This window comes from Ursus arctos, unplaced genomic scaffold, assembly GCF_023065955.2.
Source record: "Ursus arctos isolate Adak ecotype North America unplaced genomic scaffold, UrsArc2.0 scaffold_22, whole genome shotgun sequence".
Lineage (NCBI taxonomy): Eukaryota > Metazoa > Chordata > Mammalia > Carnivora > Ursidae > Ursus > Ursus arctos.
Window position 1 is genome coordinate 60533018 of NW_026622897.1, and position 16839 is coordinate 60549856.

General features: G+C 52.2%; 1 protein-coding gene across 24 annotated transcripts in view; it reads left to right on the top strand.

Moving 5' to 3' along the window:
• Positions 1 to 16839, top strand: part of PPFIBP2 (PPFIA binding protein 2) — a 150839-nt gene that overhangs the window by 109385 nt on the left and 24615 nt on the right. For all 24 annotated transcript variants that reach the window (XM_044379463.3, XM_057316943.1, XM_048217484.2 and 21 more), the window contains 8 exons: positions 3643 to 3754; positions 6082 to 6143; positions 7285 to 7360; positions 8359 to 8462; positions 10248 to 10315; positions 11923 to 11980; positions 12923 to 12964; positions 16235 to 16373. In XM_044379463.3, the coding sequence (XP_044235398.2) occupies positions 3643 to 3754; positions 6082 to 6143; positions 7285 to 7360; positions 8359 to 8462; positions 10248 to 10315; positions 11923 to 11980; positions 12923 to 12964; positions 16235 to 16373 (661 nt within the window). The remainder of the gene's footprint in view (positions 1 to 3642; positions 3755 to 6081; positions 6144 to 7284; positions 7361 to 8358; positions 8463 to 10247; positions 10316 to 11922; positions 11981 to 12922; positions 12965 to 16234; positions 16374 to 16839) is intronic.

Genomic DNA, 16839 nt, shown 5'->3' on the forward strand with positions numbered 1-16839 from the left:
ATTTTTACTTCTCACTAGAGTTTTATTTATTTATTTTTAATTTTTTTTTTATTATGTTAGTCACCATACAGTACATCCCCGGTTTCCGATGTAAAGTTCGATGATTCATTAGTTGTGTATAACACCCAGTGCACCATGCAATACGTGCCCTCCTTACTACCCATCACCGGTCTATCCCATTCCTCCACCCCCCTCCCCTCTGAGGCCCTCAGTTTGTTTCTCATAAGAAAGGGATAAAGAAAGGGGGGGTAATCAGAAGGGGGAATGAAACATGAGAGACTATGGACTATGAGAAACTCACTAGAGTTTAAAAAATCCTGGAGAATTTTCTTCACTTCTAGTTTGTAATTTTATTTTTTCCTTTAAGTTAACTTTTAATGATTATAAAAATAATGCTCATTATAGGGGATTTTTAAACCATAAAAAATGAATAAAGTTCACTTCTATGCCACCCAGGAGCTACCATTTGTAATATTTCCTTCTAGGAAATAAAACTCTGTTAAAACGCTGAACATGATAACCGATGTCTGCCTAACCTATTGTATAAAATGATTCTCTTCGCCATTGTATGGATGGGGAGCTGAGACACAGAGCAGTTGAGTAACTTCCCCAAGATCTTACCAAGTCAGCGCAGCCCTGGGCGGTGCACACCCGCTTATCTACGGCTCTGTCTCTAAGGGCACCCTTGTAAGTACTCTGCTTCCGTTCCTGTTCTGGGAGCAGTGGTTTTCTCAGCTCAGAACCTTCCGTCACAGGGCTCCACTCAAGCGAGTCCTGCCTCGGGGAAGCCTCTGAAGTTGTACACACCGCTTCTTATAAAACCAGATAACTCTCTTTAGATCACTGAGCTCTTTGCCTTGGCGTATAGACCCTTGAGATACGACAGGCTATTTAGTACCACCCAGGTGTGGGGCACCTGCTGTGTGCCGGAACGTGTCAGGCCCTTTGCCCACGGTTTCCTCGTTTGATTCATAAAATAAGCTAGTGAGGTCTATGGATTTATTATCCTCATTTTAGTGGTGAGGAAACTGAGGCTCAGAGTGGCCAAGGTGAGGTTCAGATCTGGATCTGTGTCATTCCCAAAACCATGCTCTCTTCCTTATAGAATCCTGATCCCCTGCGGTGAAAACCCGTACTGTTCTTGAAAGTTCTCTTCAGTTTTCTGTGTAGAGCTTGTCAGTCCCTGAAGGCCTTTCAGGTTCCAGTGCAGCAGCAGCAGGGCACGCTCCCTGGGATTAACGAGGCTGGGTACTTGCAGGGCGCTGGGGCACCCCTCTGCCTGGTGCTAGCCTGCCTTTGCCTCAGACCGCTTGCCACACAGCTGCAGCCTCAGCGGCCGTGGCAGGAGCGTCCTTTGCCCTCGTGGTCAAGTAGCTTGTGGGCTGTTGGAGACAAGACTCCCCAGCTATGGGGACACCTGCCATTTCTGGCAAACTGGCACATGGGAGGTTGGGCCCAGCCACTTAGTCTATAGGGTTTGAAGTAGAGGACCTCACGAGAGGCAGGCCTCAAAGAGAAGAGACGACCTCGTGCCAGGTGCTGGGCTCTGCCTCCATGGGCCCCCATCACTGAGATCCGCCGCTATTCCTGCAGACAAGCGTTGGGCATCCAGATTCCTTGCAGAGACCAGCTCTCGCTTGGACTGCAAAGAGAGGGGAAAATGGTTGTGGGAGGTACAGGAAAGCTTAGGAGACTGTCTTCTAAGAATAGCATGGTCCTTGCAGAAATGAGAAGAGTTTGGACTGGCTCAGGTTTTCAGAAGCCACTGATGCTGTCAGTGGTCAACCATGGCAGCGAGGCCCTCAGTGAGCTGTGGAGAGCTGCCGCGTGGCTGTGGGTCTCAGCAGGCAGTTGGACATAGCCAGGCTAGGCTCTCTGGCCTCTGTGGGTCGATAGCACAGAGCCGAGGGGCAGCGCTCCATAGGACGCTTTGGAGTAAGGAGATCTACCCCTTGCTGCCTCCTTTTTCTTTACATGGTCATCTCTTTTCCATTTGGGGGATATTAGGGAAGGTTTACTCAGGGACCCTGAGGTGGGCTCAGGGAGCCCTTGCCCCATAATGGCGGCCTCCACCCATGCTGTCAACTCCGAAGCATGAGGGCTGCAGTGGGTAGCAGCCGGCTTGGAGCAGGTGGGGTTTGCATGCCAGGCACTGGTGCTGGTGTCTCCCCGGAAGTGACGTGCAGGGATATTGCTTCCTCCCGTGGTTTCCTGTGAGCAGTGAGTGGGGTTTGATGTAAGGAATCCGCGAGCACGGGCCGGGGCAGAGTGGGCGCCCCGTCAGTGTGTCCTGAAACGGAACGCAAGGCCTGTTGGGCAAGGAGCCACCAACAGGCTCAGGGCTCATCTGGTTACTTGAAATTGTTCAAAGGTTAACTCCGGCCTCTGTGGGAAAGGGTGGCCCGTTCTGTAACCTTGAGGCATGATGGGGGATGTAGCTGGGCTCCCCCACGGGGAGGGATGGCCTCCCACTGCACACCATCCCACAGGGCTCTGCTGTGTGTAGATGGGCTCCGGAGTGAGTCCTTACTTCCTTTCTTTGGTTTGATGCTCGGAGAACTAGCTGGTTGTCCACAAGGAAAGGAGTACGACGAGAGGAGTCACGGTGGCAGCATTTATCGAGCACTTACTGTCTATTGAGCATTAGGCTAATTTGTCCGTGACCATTATCTTACTTAATCCTCACCACGGCCCTATGAGGTAAATGCAGTTTCCCCATTTTATAGATGAGGCCGGAAAGGTTAACTTGCCTAAGGTCACCCAACTAGGAAATGAGAGAATCCAAGTTAGGCTCCAGGGCCAATGTGCCCGGTGGGATGGGACCGACACAGTTCTGATCTTCCCCTGAGAATGGGAAGGCGCGGACAATCCCACCTGCTGTTCTGTGTGAAGTTTAACCTGCTCTGCTTCGTAGAGAGACGGGCACCATCCCGTACGGGGGTGCACGTACGTCTGTGTATGAATGTGCGTATGGGGTTCGTGACTGTACTTACTGCTTTATCTGCAGCAGGGTATCCACTCAGCACACCTGAATGCCTGTTTGTGTGGACAGGTGGGTACGTGTGCATGGGCGCCTGGAAGCTGGGCAGAGCCCGTGGCTGTACATGACGGGTGGGAGAGTACCTGTGGGGGAACTCTGCACTCACTCTGTGTCTAGCAGTAGTGATTTGATTTCCACTGTCCTTCCTGTACGGGTTGGGAAAATGCGAGATGTGTGCACCTGTCACAGTGATACACAGACATGCTATTATGGGAATCTCTTGGGAGAGGGAAGACCACAGCCAGAAAGAGAATACCCATCAGCAGCCGTCCCATTGCACATCATCCCAGCTCGTCAGGCCTCCGTGGGGATTGGGCCTCAGGGCGGGGAAGGGAAAGAGCCTGGTCAGGTAGGAGGATGCAGGTGACCAGCCCCAGCCGTGGGCGGGGTCAGATTGGCCAGGAAGAAGGAGTTCAGGGGGCAGAGCTCCCCCTTGCGGGGAGGGCAGTAAGCACCTCCAACTGCTCGCCTCTGAGGCCTCTGCTCCTGCCTTGCCCACAGGTCCTAGGACCCGCTGGTCCTGGGCTGTGAATGACTTGAGGTTCTCCATCACAGTCTGGTAGTCCCTCTGAGCTGCTGGGGATCCTCTGTTGCTCTTCCAGGCTGAGGTCGCCCAGCTACAAGAGCAGGTGGCCCTGAAGGATGCAGAAATTGAGCGTCTACACAGCCAGCTCTCCCGGACTGCGGCCCTCCAGAGTGACCATGCAGAGAAAGGTAACTGGCTGGACTGTGATAGGATGTGGTTGCCCCAGGCCCCTGGCACGTGTGTCCGTGAGTGGGCGTGTGTATGCCTGTGTGAGTAGGCATGCTGATGTGCGCATATGTCCTGTGTGCAAACACGTCCAAGTGAACAGATGCACGTGTGTGTGTGCGTGTGCGTGAACGGGCCTGTGAAGCACAGCTCTATTGTGGAATCATGCCGTGAACTTGTCAGTGCAGTCTGATCGCTACGCTCCGTGTAGCCACCTCTGGACCTTTTCTTTCACTTGATTGAAAGGACCTGTTTTTGTGTCATCCCCACGGGGGAGGCTTTAGTGATTCACTCACTTCATGGATGCGCGCCTGATACTCAGACTAGACCCTCAGGTCGCAGAGACGATCAGTTACTGCTCATCCTTTAGGTCTCGACTTCAGCGTTACCCCTCAGACCTTTCCTGGCCACCCTACCTCAACGAGGTGCCCCCCAGTCCTGTTTTTCTCTAACTTGGCATTCTCCTTGTTTCCATCCTAGCACTTAAAACATATCAGGGCTGCATTGGGGGAGGTCTCTTGGTGTAGACTGTCGTCCTCACTGTGGGGCCAGGCCTGTGTCTGTCTGTTTAAGACCGGATCCGCACAGCATTCAGACACGGTGGGCTCCTAAGAAATACTAAGTGAAAGGATGGTGAATGGACCTTGATAAGTTCATGTCTGCTGATTAAAAAGAGGGAATGAATCCTCAAATCGTCTTTTTCACACCTATTTACTATTTCCAGTTATTCACCTGGTGTGTAAAATGATCACACACCTTCTGACTTCTCCTCCAGCTCCAGGCTGCAGAGCGATGCTGGAGGAGGTCCTGGAGCCCTGAAGATTGGCCCCACTGCCGGGTCCTCTATCAGCCTTAGCGCTGCTTAGCTTGGGTCCCTGGCTGGGGTGGGGAAGCCATGCGGCCCTGAAGCAATGACTCGGGCTGGAGAAGGAAATTGGTGACCCATCTGTTCATCCCTCCCCCAGCCTTTCTCGGTGTCTTCCCAAGCCTTTGAGTGCACCCCTACCTGCCAAGGCAGAGGCTGGGGCCCCCTAAGATATCCTAAACTCTCTGCAGTGCTTAACCTGCACAGAACGCTTTCTGTGCCCCGACTGTAGTGCAGGCAGCCTTCCGCCGCCACCCTATGCTTCTCTATAGTCCAGACCTTCTAATCCATCATCAGGTAACTCTTGGAGCTGGTCCTTTGGTCATTTGCTGCTCAGGTTGGGTTCTGCCCAAAGCACGGAGGTTTGCCAGTCTTCCTACGGAGCTTACCACCCTCTTCCCAGAGACAGAGCTGCAGAGCTGATCTTCAGCTGCCGAGAGCCTAAGACAGTGAGCAGGCACTCTGTACTTCCCCTGAAAATGAATCCCTATGACTGTTTCCACAAAGTCCACACATTGACTCTTCCTCTTCCTGTTGGAAGTGGGATGCCTATGCTTCGGTTCCCTTGTCTCCTGCACTCTGCTTACGTGGTCGTCCCTGTCCCTTTTGCAGTAATCAGTTGAGAAATGGGGATAGGTCCTTGTTTTGAAACTCCAACTATGTGACAATCCCTAGACCTAAATATTTATCAGAATGACCTCCAGCTCCTGTAGGCATTGGCCTTTGGCCCTGCAGACCAGCTGGGGAAGAAATCAAGAGTCCGTCTTAGGCCCAGAGTGAGAGCAGGGCATGGGTTGTCCACCACAGATGGACACAGGTACCTTGGCCCCCGGGGAAATTCTGTAGGTTTATGAAATAAGATAGTTTTCCTTAACAGTAGAGTTTGTTTTAATATATTTATGGATGTGTCTAAACATTTGTTAGTTCTGACTATACCATTTTAAATTAAGCCAAGTATCCCGCTCTTTTACATAATCATTCTTTTCTCCTCTTCATTCAGCTGTAGACTTTTTTTTTCTTTTTTTAAATTCACCTGCTACAATCCATGGGACTGTAGGATTTTCTCCAAAACCAGTTAGCAGCCCAGGTGCATGCCCACTCAGGTAATTAGCAATAAATGTCTGTATTCTTCTGAGGTGTTGATTTGAAAAATTGTAGAGTTCTTCTGTGTCACCTTTGAGTAAATGGCATTTTGATTTTTCCCTACTAATGTCTATAAAGAGAAGATAAAATAATAGGTTCATTCATTCATTTACTAGTCCAACAAATATTTAATGAGACTGACTATGTCAGACATTGTCACGAGGCTCTTAAAGAAGTAAAGGAGCCCGTGTGCAGTTTATTCACAGGGAGAGTGTCTGCAGCTTAGCCTGTGGGGATGGCTGTCTGTGTTTACATAATTCTTTCTACACCTAATTCTTTTAGACCAAGAAATTCAACGTCTGAAAATGGGGATGGAAACCTTGCTTGTCGCCAATGAAGATAAGGTAAGACGGTCATCGGGCAGCCCTGTTCTTCCTCTGCTGACATCTCTGTTCAGCGCCTACAGGTCTCTGATATTCTGGGCGAGGCCAGTGACCCAGGGACGTGTCAGGAGAATGGCTTCTGCCTCTTAGAGACTGAGCCTCAGCCCCCGTTTTTGGCGTTGATGCCCGGGAACTTGGCCTGAGTGAAATGTCGCAAAGGCAGAGTAAAGTCATACCTGTTTGTGCGGGTGTGGGGGAAAGAAATACCGCCGCGGTTATTGCCAATGTCATAACTGCTGCTTAGACTCCTGGCACAACGTGACAACGGTGCGCCGATCTCCTGTGTGCGCAGTCTGGTGGTGGACTCATCACGGAGACACTAGGCAGCACGTGATGTGCTTACCCCCGTGCCTTCCGTCCTTCATGTCCGATTCCCGCGTCACCCTAGAGTGGCCCCTCTGTAACCAGAGAGCGTCTACCTGGGACGGACACAGCTCTGAGGGTCGCAGCCCTGCGTTTTACAGAGGAGGAGACTGAGATTCAAAGTACTTGAGGGTTTTGTCCAAGCTCGGGTAATAGTAGGTAGTGGAGCCAGGATTCATCCCCCCGCCCCCCAGTCCGTCTAATGCCAGAATCTGTGTGGCTTCCCAAGCCCCCAGACCTTTGCTGAAAGAAATGATCTCCTCTGGGAATTTGTCTGTTGTGCAAGGAATCTCTGACTCCCCCGGAACAGGGGAGGGTGTTGGGGATAAACACGCCGGCTGCCGGCGTTAGTTTAATCCGTCTTCGCGTGTAGCTGCAGAGGACAATGGTCGAACCGGGAGACGACTTCTGAGGCTGCCTCGGGGGAGGGGGGGCAGGGAGGTAGTGAGCTTCCAGATCGGAAACGTTTAAGCCCCTCGAAGGCTTGTTTATGGCTAGAGCCTGGACTCCTAGCCTCCGAGCAGAGGCAGGAACGTTTGCAGCGGCCCAGGGGGCGGACCACCGAGAACCCCGGCCCTGTGGGAAGGAGGCTGGAGGCTGAGCTTCGCGTTGAAGTGTTCCTGAGGCTCCATGTAGCATCTCTTCTCAGCGTGCCCCCACATAGTGTGGGCCCCCACGCGAAACCCTCTGAGGGGCCAGCGGTGGTGTTGACGTGTCGTCTGCTCTCACGCTGTGACAGGACCGTCGGATAGAGGAGCTCACGGGGCTGCTGAACCAGTACCGAAGGGTGAAGGAGGTGATGATGGCAGCTCAAGGTGAGGGCACGGAGCGTTCTGCCATTTTCTCCCAGAGGGATTCCATCCACTGCGTTAAACCCAGGGGCATTTCGCCAGAAGGCTCTTCAGCTTCGTTTGGAGAAGATCCTCTGTGGGGGATGGCTGGTTAGACTGTCCTGGACGGTGGGAAATTGGCAGCTGTTGACTTCTAAAAACTATGTCTAATGACAGTCCAGAGTTCCCAAAGACTGAGCGGATACCAAGGAAGTAAAGCCATCAGTGTGAGCCCTTGGGAATCCGCATCCTTAGAGACCCGCTGTGTGTCTTTCCAGGATACCCCTTAGGGGCAGTGAGTGCAGTCAAACCTGGACCAAAAATCGGTTCGGTACCCTCATGGGAGATTAGAGCTTGTCCACCTCCTGAGGACTCTAAAAGCTCCCCCAGCAGATTCCCAGGGACTCGGGGAACCTTCTCCGCGTCTCTGGGTGCCTGGGTTCCCGGAGGAAGGCACAGGGCGGGGAGAGCTGTCCGTGTTTCGTATTTGCTGCGCCGGCTGAGTATGCCATGAGTGCTCGTGTGGGCACGGCGGGGCGTGTGCCAGGCTGCCTGCCTTCCCCTGCATGCCCTTGGCCTGGGCTCCGTATCGCAGGAGGGGGCCGCTCTGGGGGTGTTTAGAGACCTCTTGTTCCAGCTGAGCTTCTGCTGGCCCTGCACACGTCTCGCTGCCCTGTTTCCTCTCTTCCTTTGGTATTTGGGGTCAAGTCAGAGCCCAATTGCCTGTGGCCAAGGAATGAGAAGGTTGGGGAGGAATACTAGGGGTTTCTCTATGTTCAACACATGAGCTTTGCCTTTGAGATGACCTTCATGACAGCCCTTCATATGCCCTGAAGAATCTTACGAGTCACACTCTTCATGTACCTTTATATATTTCGTAGGCTTTCTTAATGAAGGAGAAAGACTGTTAGAATTTTGCATAATTACAGGTTTCTGAACAACTCCCGTGGTAGTGATACCCCCATCTGCTTTAATGCTTCCAGGGCCTTCAGAACGAACTCTCTCAATCAATGAAGAAGAACTCGAGGGAAGTTTCAGAAAGCGGAACGCTGCGAATAAAGGCCCTGAAGAATTATTTAAACCAGAGGTGCTCCGTTTCATCCATGATGTGGGGTTTCAGCAGGCCCTAGGAGCTCACACTGAGCTTGGGGGAGGATCTAATCAGGTACCTGTCAGGTATAAATCTTGACAGGTGAGAAGTTAAATATGGATGGAGTGGCCCCAGAGGCCTTGGGGAAAGGATTGAGGGTGCGAAGATACCCAGGTCCTGGCCTGTGTTCTGACCGGGAAGGACGGTATCGTGGATACTGGACTTGCAAGGATAAGAATTCTCAATCCAGTTCCTTGTTTCTTTTTGTCTCTCCTCCTGGGATATAAGCAGAGACCGAAGGTGGTTTCATTTCATTTCCCCGTTTCTCCAGTGTCCGTAATAGTGCCTGATGCCCAGGAGAATACAGCTATCTGTCGAATGGATGAATGTGTCTCGCTCGTCGAGGGGAATAAATTCAGCTATTGCAGGGATCTGCTCCTATCTCAGACACCCCTCCAGCCCCTATAGCCAGTAGACAGATTTTCTTTCTCTTACACGAATCTCTCTGCATTTAGACTAGATACAAATAAGCGAATAAACTCATAGATCCTGATCTCAGGTAGAGAAGGGGCTTCGGCCCAGGATGTAAAAGGTTCATGAAACTCTAGATGGCCAAACTGAAGAGGATCTTAGGGAGTCTAGCTGGACTCTTTTAATTAAGGGAGGGGCAAAAGTGTCACCAAGCGACCCGGTTATCAAGTCAGACAAACATTCCAGGTTGCTGACTATCATATGGCAGCGATGACTGACGCTCAGTACCCCTGTGTGGTCACTGATGACTGCTGTACATGGCTCTCACCTCATTTCTCCTCAGGACACCCCATTGGGATTCTTACTTTATTGTGAAGCTGAGGCTCAGAGAGGGTCATTAATCTGCTTTAGGTCACACAGCAGCTAGATGGCAGAACCTGGAATTGGACCCGTGTCTCTCTGACCAAAAAGCCCAGGCTTTTAACAACTGTATTATAATGCCGGGTTTCTCCCAACAGTAGACCAAAAAGGTACTTACTGGGCTCGAGAGAAAAGGTCACCTTTGCACTTAGTACAATACTGAAAACGTCAAACTGTGTCTTCCTTAGACACCACCATTAGCTCATGTTTGGTCCACCCATAATGCTCTTCCCTTTTTGCCTTCTCACTAAGCCCATTCTCGTTTCTCAACTGTTCTCCCCTCTGAAGCCCTCTTCTGAAGTATCCTTCCCTCCCCCGATGCCTATATTGCATTATAGATAACAGTACCATAAGAACGTCTACACTGATCTTTTATCCTGTCTACCTGTCTGCTTGTCTGCTGTGGGGAGCACCTACCCCACACCCAGCATGGGGCCTGGCAGGCCATAGAAATTGCTTATGCTTGCTAAGTGAATATATCAATTCTAGTGCTTCCCATTGCAAGCACCAGAAATTGACTCTGGCTAACCTACACCAACAGGGCATGTTTTTGAAAGGGTGTGTGGTGGCTTCCGGCATGAAAGAAAAGCTGCAGACGCCGGCTCAGAAAGGGCAGGAGTGGCAGGGTCCCCAGGGTGCAGGTGTCAGGACTCTAGTGCAGGGATATGGACTTAGGTCTGGGGAGGAGGGGCATGTTGGCCCAGGGTTCCAATACTCCTTTCTCCTGGCCATCCTGGAAGAGCAAGGCACACGTATTGACACAGCCATCATGGCTGTATCGAGGGGAAGAAGTGGAACTCCTCAAGGGGAATTGTCCAAAGAAGGAGAAAGGATGGTAGGTGGTCTCCAGACAGTAACTGTCCCCTACAGTGACTTCTGTCTTTGGTGCAGATGCCTCCAAGATGTAGCTCTCCCACCGTGGGGCCACCTCCACTACCGCAGAAATCACTGGAAACCAGGTAGGGGTCCTGATCTTGTCCCCAGAGCTGCTGTGCCCTCAGCGCACCCTTGGGGCGCCTGCATGGCAGGGACTGGCCGTGCATGGTGAGCACAGCCACATGTCCTGGACACACCTGCTGCCCTTCCGTTGAGCAGCCCTCCAGACCCTGGCAGTGTCCACAGTGTGGCCCACGCCGTGGAGCAGTCACGAACCGTGTCTACCTCACCTGGCCACAGAAGGGCTTCCCTTCCCATGGGTAAGGGTCTGGGCCACTGTCACTGAGAAGAGACCTGGCCAGGGGTTGGAGTCTCAAAGGAGAGGGGGCTGCAGGTCATCTGTGCCCACCAGCACTCCTCGGGGCTGAGAGCATCCCATGACATAGGTCTCATTTTCATCAGCCCCCTCTTGAAAGTCCTTCCTGCTCTCAGGAGTCCTAGAGCCCTGTGACAGTCCCGGCTCCCCAGGGAGAGACATTTCTTCTACAGGGAGGTTGGTCCAATTGCTTTGGGGAGCTTCACATGGCAATGAGCTTATAATGGGCTGGCCTGTGGGGTCACCTGGCTGCCACCTGTCTGGTTCCCTCTAAAATGAACCCATTTCTAGCTCCCTACGTCAGCAATTTAGAACACACTTCCAAGTTGGGCCCCATGTAATGGAGATGAAGAGGCTCCCCTGCCTGCCAGGAGCAGGCTGTCTTTCAGCGAGGGTGTCTGAGAAATTGGCCATAAGTATAATGGAAGCTTCCCCAGAATGGTGCTGAGGCCCCAGAACCTACGTACTCAGGACCCCACTTTCTAGAGCCATTGTTTCCCTCGGCCTTTAGCCCTAGAGAAAAATATCAGTGTCAAAGATGGCAACTGGCCAGTCAGTTTTGCACAATAAGTAATTTAGTTCATGAGTTCACTCGGGGAAGGCAACACTGATTGACTCACATTGACCAAACTCACAGGAGACCAGTGTACGAAGACATTTTGTTTTATTCATAGAAACCGAGAAACATCACTGCCAGGGAGACTTGTCACAAGGTAGCCCTTGTAACCACAGGTGGCATGGCCTCTTCTCTCTACAATCGGTGCCCTCCTCTGGAAAATAACCTCTGCAAAAGCAGATTCCTGTGAGGAGACTAGTCAGGGCATACAGAGCTAGGGCAGAGGGTTGGAAGACCCTCGCAGGTGATTCTCTGGAGCTGTGGCTGGCTGACGCACTCCTCTCCACTCTGGTGTGGCACAGCTCCTTCCTCCTGGATCACGCCTCAGACACACGGACGAGGCAGTGTCCACACCTTTCCTGTCGTCTGGTGCTGCAGAGTCCTTTGTGACTACAGAACACTGAGCTCCCGCTGATGTAATAGAATTGAGTGTGGATTTTCAAATGCCCAGGCCTGTCGATTTGGATTTAAGTGACGCCGTCAGGCTCCAGCAGCACGTTGTCCGACCAGGCTATCCGCCAAGATGGGCCAGTCTCCTATGTAGTGGTTGTGATGAGGGGGTGGGTTTTTTTCCTGACCTTGACCCTACAGCCACTTAACAGACTACTGGTAAAACACTTGGTATGTCCTCTGCGTGAAGGACACACCTCCTTCTCCAGTAACTGTTTCCGTGTTTGCTTTCTTTTGTGTCTTTCCAGGGCTCAGAAGAAACTCTCATGTAGTCTAGAAGACCTGAGAAGTGAACCTGTGGACAAGGTCAGCCCCTCAGTCTCTCCGTAGAGATTCCTGAGTTACTGACCCAGCAGTGCTGGGACACACAGGTCCCACCTTGTAGAGGCCTTTCTGAAGCTGAGAGGGAGGCAGGAAGTATACGAACCTTCTGAGAAAACCAGTCAGTGTGGCCCCAGGCATCACAGAGCAGGCAGGGCAGGGCATGCTGCCTGGAGTTGATGGGGAAGGTGTAGAGGTGAGCACAGGCAGGTTCTGGGGAGTAGAGGGGAGCGGGAGGCTGTAAGTTCAGAGCCGTGAGTCAGGTCAAACCCTAGAAGGGCTTGAGTCCCGGCCCTACATCCCCAGAGCCACTCTGGGAGCATTGCAGGGATTTTGAACAAGGAAATAATGTGGATACAGTTGATGCGCCCAGGAGTGAGTTCTGGGATAATTAGATTGGAGAGGAAGCTTTTTTAAGAGTCTAGAGAGAGATGCGAGGAGGGCTTTGTGGCCCCTCATTTGAGGGTAGCCCTTGACCATGTGGATGACCCCCGTGCTGGAGGGGTAGGTCGCAGTTTCTTGAGCAAGGTCACTGGAGACCAGGGCCCCTTCCCTGATGGAGCACCTTATGGAGGCCTGCTGCATGCGGTCCCTTGCTTTGAGCAGTGCGCCAGCACTGGTGACGACAGAGGAAACCCACGAAGGCTGGAGCTGGCAGGAGCCGTGGGGCCCCTTTGGTGGCTCAGCCCCTGTGGTCCTGTGCCTCTTGCTCTCCCTGGTCAGATTGCTGGCAGCTGCCCAGAATTTCTGTCCACGGCTTAGACGATGACCTGTGTTTCCTCCGTGGACGGGGATTACCTGACAGAAAGACGGGGAGGGAGGGAATGAGCCTTGCAGCTGGCAGGCTGGCGGTCCCGGGTTGTTGTTTGTGACTAACACCGGCCTCTCTTTCTCCGCATGATTGAAATCCTTCTCGCCCCTGCGCAGCGTGTCAGTGGGAGCCAGCTCTCCCCAGCGGTAGAACCCAAGGTACGGTAACCGCCGGCCCCCGTCGTGGTTGTGTGTCTGCTGGGGTTTTCACGGAGCAGGGTACGGCTTTGCACCTGTAAAATACATGAATTATAAGGGGAAGAGCGCAGGAGGAAAGACAAAGCTTCCTCTGCCGTTCTCTGCTTGTGCGCGCCCTGCTGTGTAGTGTAATTTCGCCTCATTGTCCGTGGGATGGGATTTCTTAGTGTCTCCTCCATTTTACAGGCTCAGAAAAACTCATCTTTAACAAGGCATTGTCCATCTGATTGCCGGGAAGGGGGAGGTTGGGATTCCCACACACACAGGAGTGGGACAGCTCTCATCCTTTCCGCGCGCACGTGCGTGGCTGAACACAGGGGCACACTCAGCGACCGGGGCAAGAATTTTTCCGTGGCATCCCCTCATGCTGGCGTCTGGCCCTTGCTTTCTGGGAGTGAGAGCTCATTCCATGTTTCCCCGCGCTAGTAGACACATCTTGTGGACTTCCTAGAGTGTGCGCCCGCTGATGCCGGCTGTCCCTCTGGAGCCCCTGGAATGAACCAGTCTCCCCTGCTCCTGACTGCTCCAGAGTCCAAGTTTCTCAGGCCCGAGTCGAACATCCTCTTCTTCAGTGTGCAGACCACGAGCCTTTAAAGTTCCTATTCATTCTCCGTCAGCACTGTTTCTCCAGCTTGTGCCCCGGACCACACTCGAGCCTGTTCTAGATGGGGCCTGATCTAGGGACGGCTCTTGTCCTTACCGCGGTCACTCCAGGCCCTGGGCACAGGGTAGTTTTTGTGCCTCTGCTTATGTGCTGTCCTGGTGCGCTCAGCCTGAGGCAGGATTGTTCCCCATTGAGAAACAGTAAAACAGGTTGTGGGAGGCTGAAGGAAAAGTGCCTCGCCTGAGTCCGTCTGACGCAAAGCCGGTGTCCCTGCTGCTCGCCTGCGCTGCCTCTCCGTTCCAACGTACGGCAGCTGGGATTTCCGTTCCTCCACAACCAGCCTTATTCTTCTGTTCCTTCTGGGTCCTGTCCTGACCTTGACCTTCTCCAGCAGTGAGGCCTTCCTTGCCAGCTGTCCTTGGCTGAGCAGAGCTGAAAGCCCTTTCTGTCGCCCTTGATTCCTTTGGTTGTCTTTCTTATAGGTCTGAGCTGCCCATACCTGGGTTGGGTTCTGTCCTCCTTCCCGCTCAGCTCCTCAGTGAGCACCGAGGACAGCCCACGTCGGTGGCCTCAGGGGTCTCTGCCCTGTCTTGGGCGGCGGTGGGGGGTGGGGTGGCATGTGTGATGATACAACCGGAAATCTGGTTTTGAGAGCCCTCCCCCACCCCCCTCTTTCCCGTGTCATGGGGAACCTGGAGTCACAGTTGCCTAAGCCTTTTGAGCATTGCCTTTTCCACAATCACAGTGCTTCCAGGTCTGACTGTGCATCAAGGTAATCTGAAATGCTTGTTAAAAATACGGACACTTGGGACACCTGGGTGGCTTAGTCCGTTAAGCATCTGCCTTCAGCTCAGGTCATGATCCCAGGGTCCTGGGGTTCAGCCCCACCTGGGGGATCAGCAGGGAGCCTGCTTCTCCCTCTGCCTTGCTGCTCCCCCTGCTTGTGCTTTTTCTCTCTGACAATAAATAAATAAAATCTTAAAAAAAAAAAAAAAAACGCTTGGGGTGCATTCCCCGGGGTGGGGGTGGGGGGCAGGGAGCGGGGATTCACGGGACCAGGTGCAGCCCGGGAGCTCTGTCTTTGCACGTGTCCCAGGTGACCGTGGAGCAGCTGGTGCAGGGACTGGCATTTGCAAACTCTTGGTCTGACCAGGTCCAGTCTCTACCTCGTGGGTCATCATGAGCTTAAAAATCATGCGGTCTCCCTATCTTAAGGTTCTGAGTATCTCTACTTCACCAGCCAGTTCTTTCAGACTTCCTTGGAAATTTAGTCTCCTTTTTTTCCACATCTCTTCTTTCTGAGCTAATTTATAGGGTTAGTAGTCCACGTTCAGTGAAGGAATCGGATTTCAAACCATTTCTTAGGACATGTATTTTGTAAGCACGCCGAATTCAGAAATTCGTTGGACACTTGGACTTTAAATAAAACTTCAAAAGATGCCTCGGTCATTAAACTCTCCATTACTTTTCTGACTTGTCCGTTTTGAAGTCAGAACTTGCGTATTACTTTTCTTCTGGGCCCAAACAAGTAATCCACAGTCGATTTCCTTGGTAATGTTGCTTCGTTTTCTCTTCTTACTCAAATGCATCCCACTGGGTTTCCCTTAGGTTTGTGGGTTTAGGGGCCATTATGTCCTTTTTCTAAAAAAAAAATTCCGGTATAGTTAACATACAGTATCATATTAGTTTCAGGCCCACAACGTAGTGGTTCAATAATTCTGTACGTTACTCAGTGCTCATGGTGGTAACTGTGCTCTTGGTCCTCTTCGCCTGTCCCCCCACCCCGTGACCAACCCTGTGTTCTCTACACTTAAGAGTCTGTTTTTTGTTTTGTCTCTTTTTCACTTTGTTCATTTGTTTTATTTCTTAAATTCCACACATGAGCGAAATCCTATGGTGTTTTTCTCTGACTGCTTTATGTCCATCCTGACCAACTGAGTGCACTTCTTTTCCCTTTACATGATCTTGGTTTTTTGGGTACCCTTCCTGTGGCCAGGGTGTGTGCACAGGCCCATTGCACTGGGGCCGAACCTCGTGCAGACTATGACCCTAAGTTCGTAAGGGAATAGTCGGCATGTTGCCCCCGGCCTGTTTTCTCTTGTCATCTCTCGAGTGTGTGCGTCCCTTCTCGCTTGGCCTTAACCTGGTGTTTTTCAAAGTAACTGTTACCATAATATATAAATATAATTTATATATGACATATATCATAAATGTATGTTATAAAGCAATAGGTATACCCTTTACTAGAATTCGGGTTTGTTCATTCAAAGTGCTCAAAGGGTCATTCACGGCTGCTAATTCATCGAGCGTCCAAGTGTCCAGCCAAAGGGCAAAGGCCCCCCCTTTGCAAGACACTTCCACTTCCTGTTCAGGGTCAGTTGCAGTCAGCCCTGGATTTGGGCCTGACTCTGTCCCTGTCTCATTGTGTGGCCCTTGGGCAAGTTTCTTTCTCAGAACTCTGGTCCCTTTCCCTGGACTAAATGATCTTTGCAAGGTCTTTGAGTTGGCCTAAGTGACAAATGGCTCTTGGAAAGCTGAGTTGTCCCTGCATCCAAAGATTTCCTAACTGGGTTTGAGTCTGAGGCCGATGAGTTGATTCAACACGTCTCTCTCTCTCCTTCCAATAGGACAGCCCTTTCCTGGCAGAGCACAAATACCCCACGTTACCTGGGAAGCTTTCAGGAGCTACGCCCAACGGCGAGGCTGCCAAGTCGACTCCCACTGCCTCCCAGCCCGACCCTGCAGGGAGCAGCCTGCTGCGGCTGAGTGAGCGTCCAGGCCCTGGGGCTGGCGTGTCCTGGGGCAGTGGCCTTGGCACTTCCGGTTACCGCCGCGGCAGCCCCCAGTTGGAGGGGGTGGGGGGACAGGACGGGCCGTCCCTCTGGTCGGCTTCACTGGCAGAGATGATGGCTCCCTGTCTGGGTACATTGTTTCCTTCGGTGAGCGCCTTAGAGCGCCAGACACCCAGGCTGTGAGTCCACCCTTTCTTTCTGCACTCACTCCACCCCCATTTGCCCTCTTCCAGTCCTCCTCTCTTGGCCCTTCGTGTCTTTCCCATCATTCCTCTGTTCCTTCCCTCGTAGACCCCTGACTGCATCCTTCCTGTCCCTCCCTCCCCCTCTGTCATCCTGATCTCTCTCCTGTCTCTGCCTTCCTCTTGCAGCCTCCCTATTACCAGTAGGATGATATGCACTCTTCCAAGGGAGAGTGTTTCCTTAGGGAAATGGAGTGG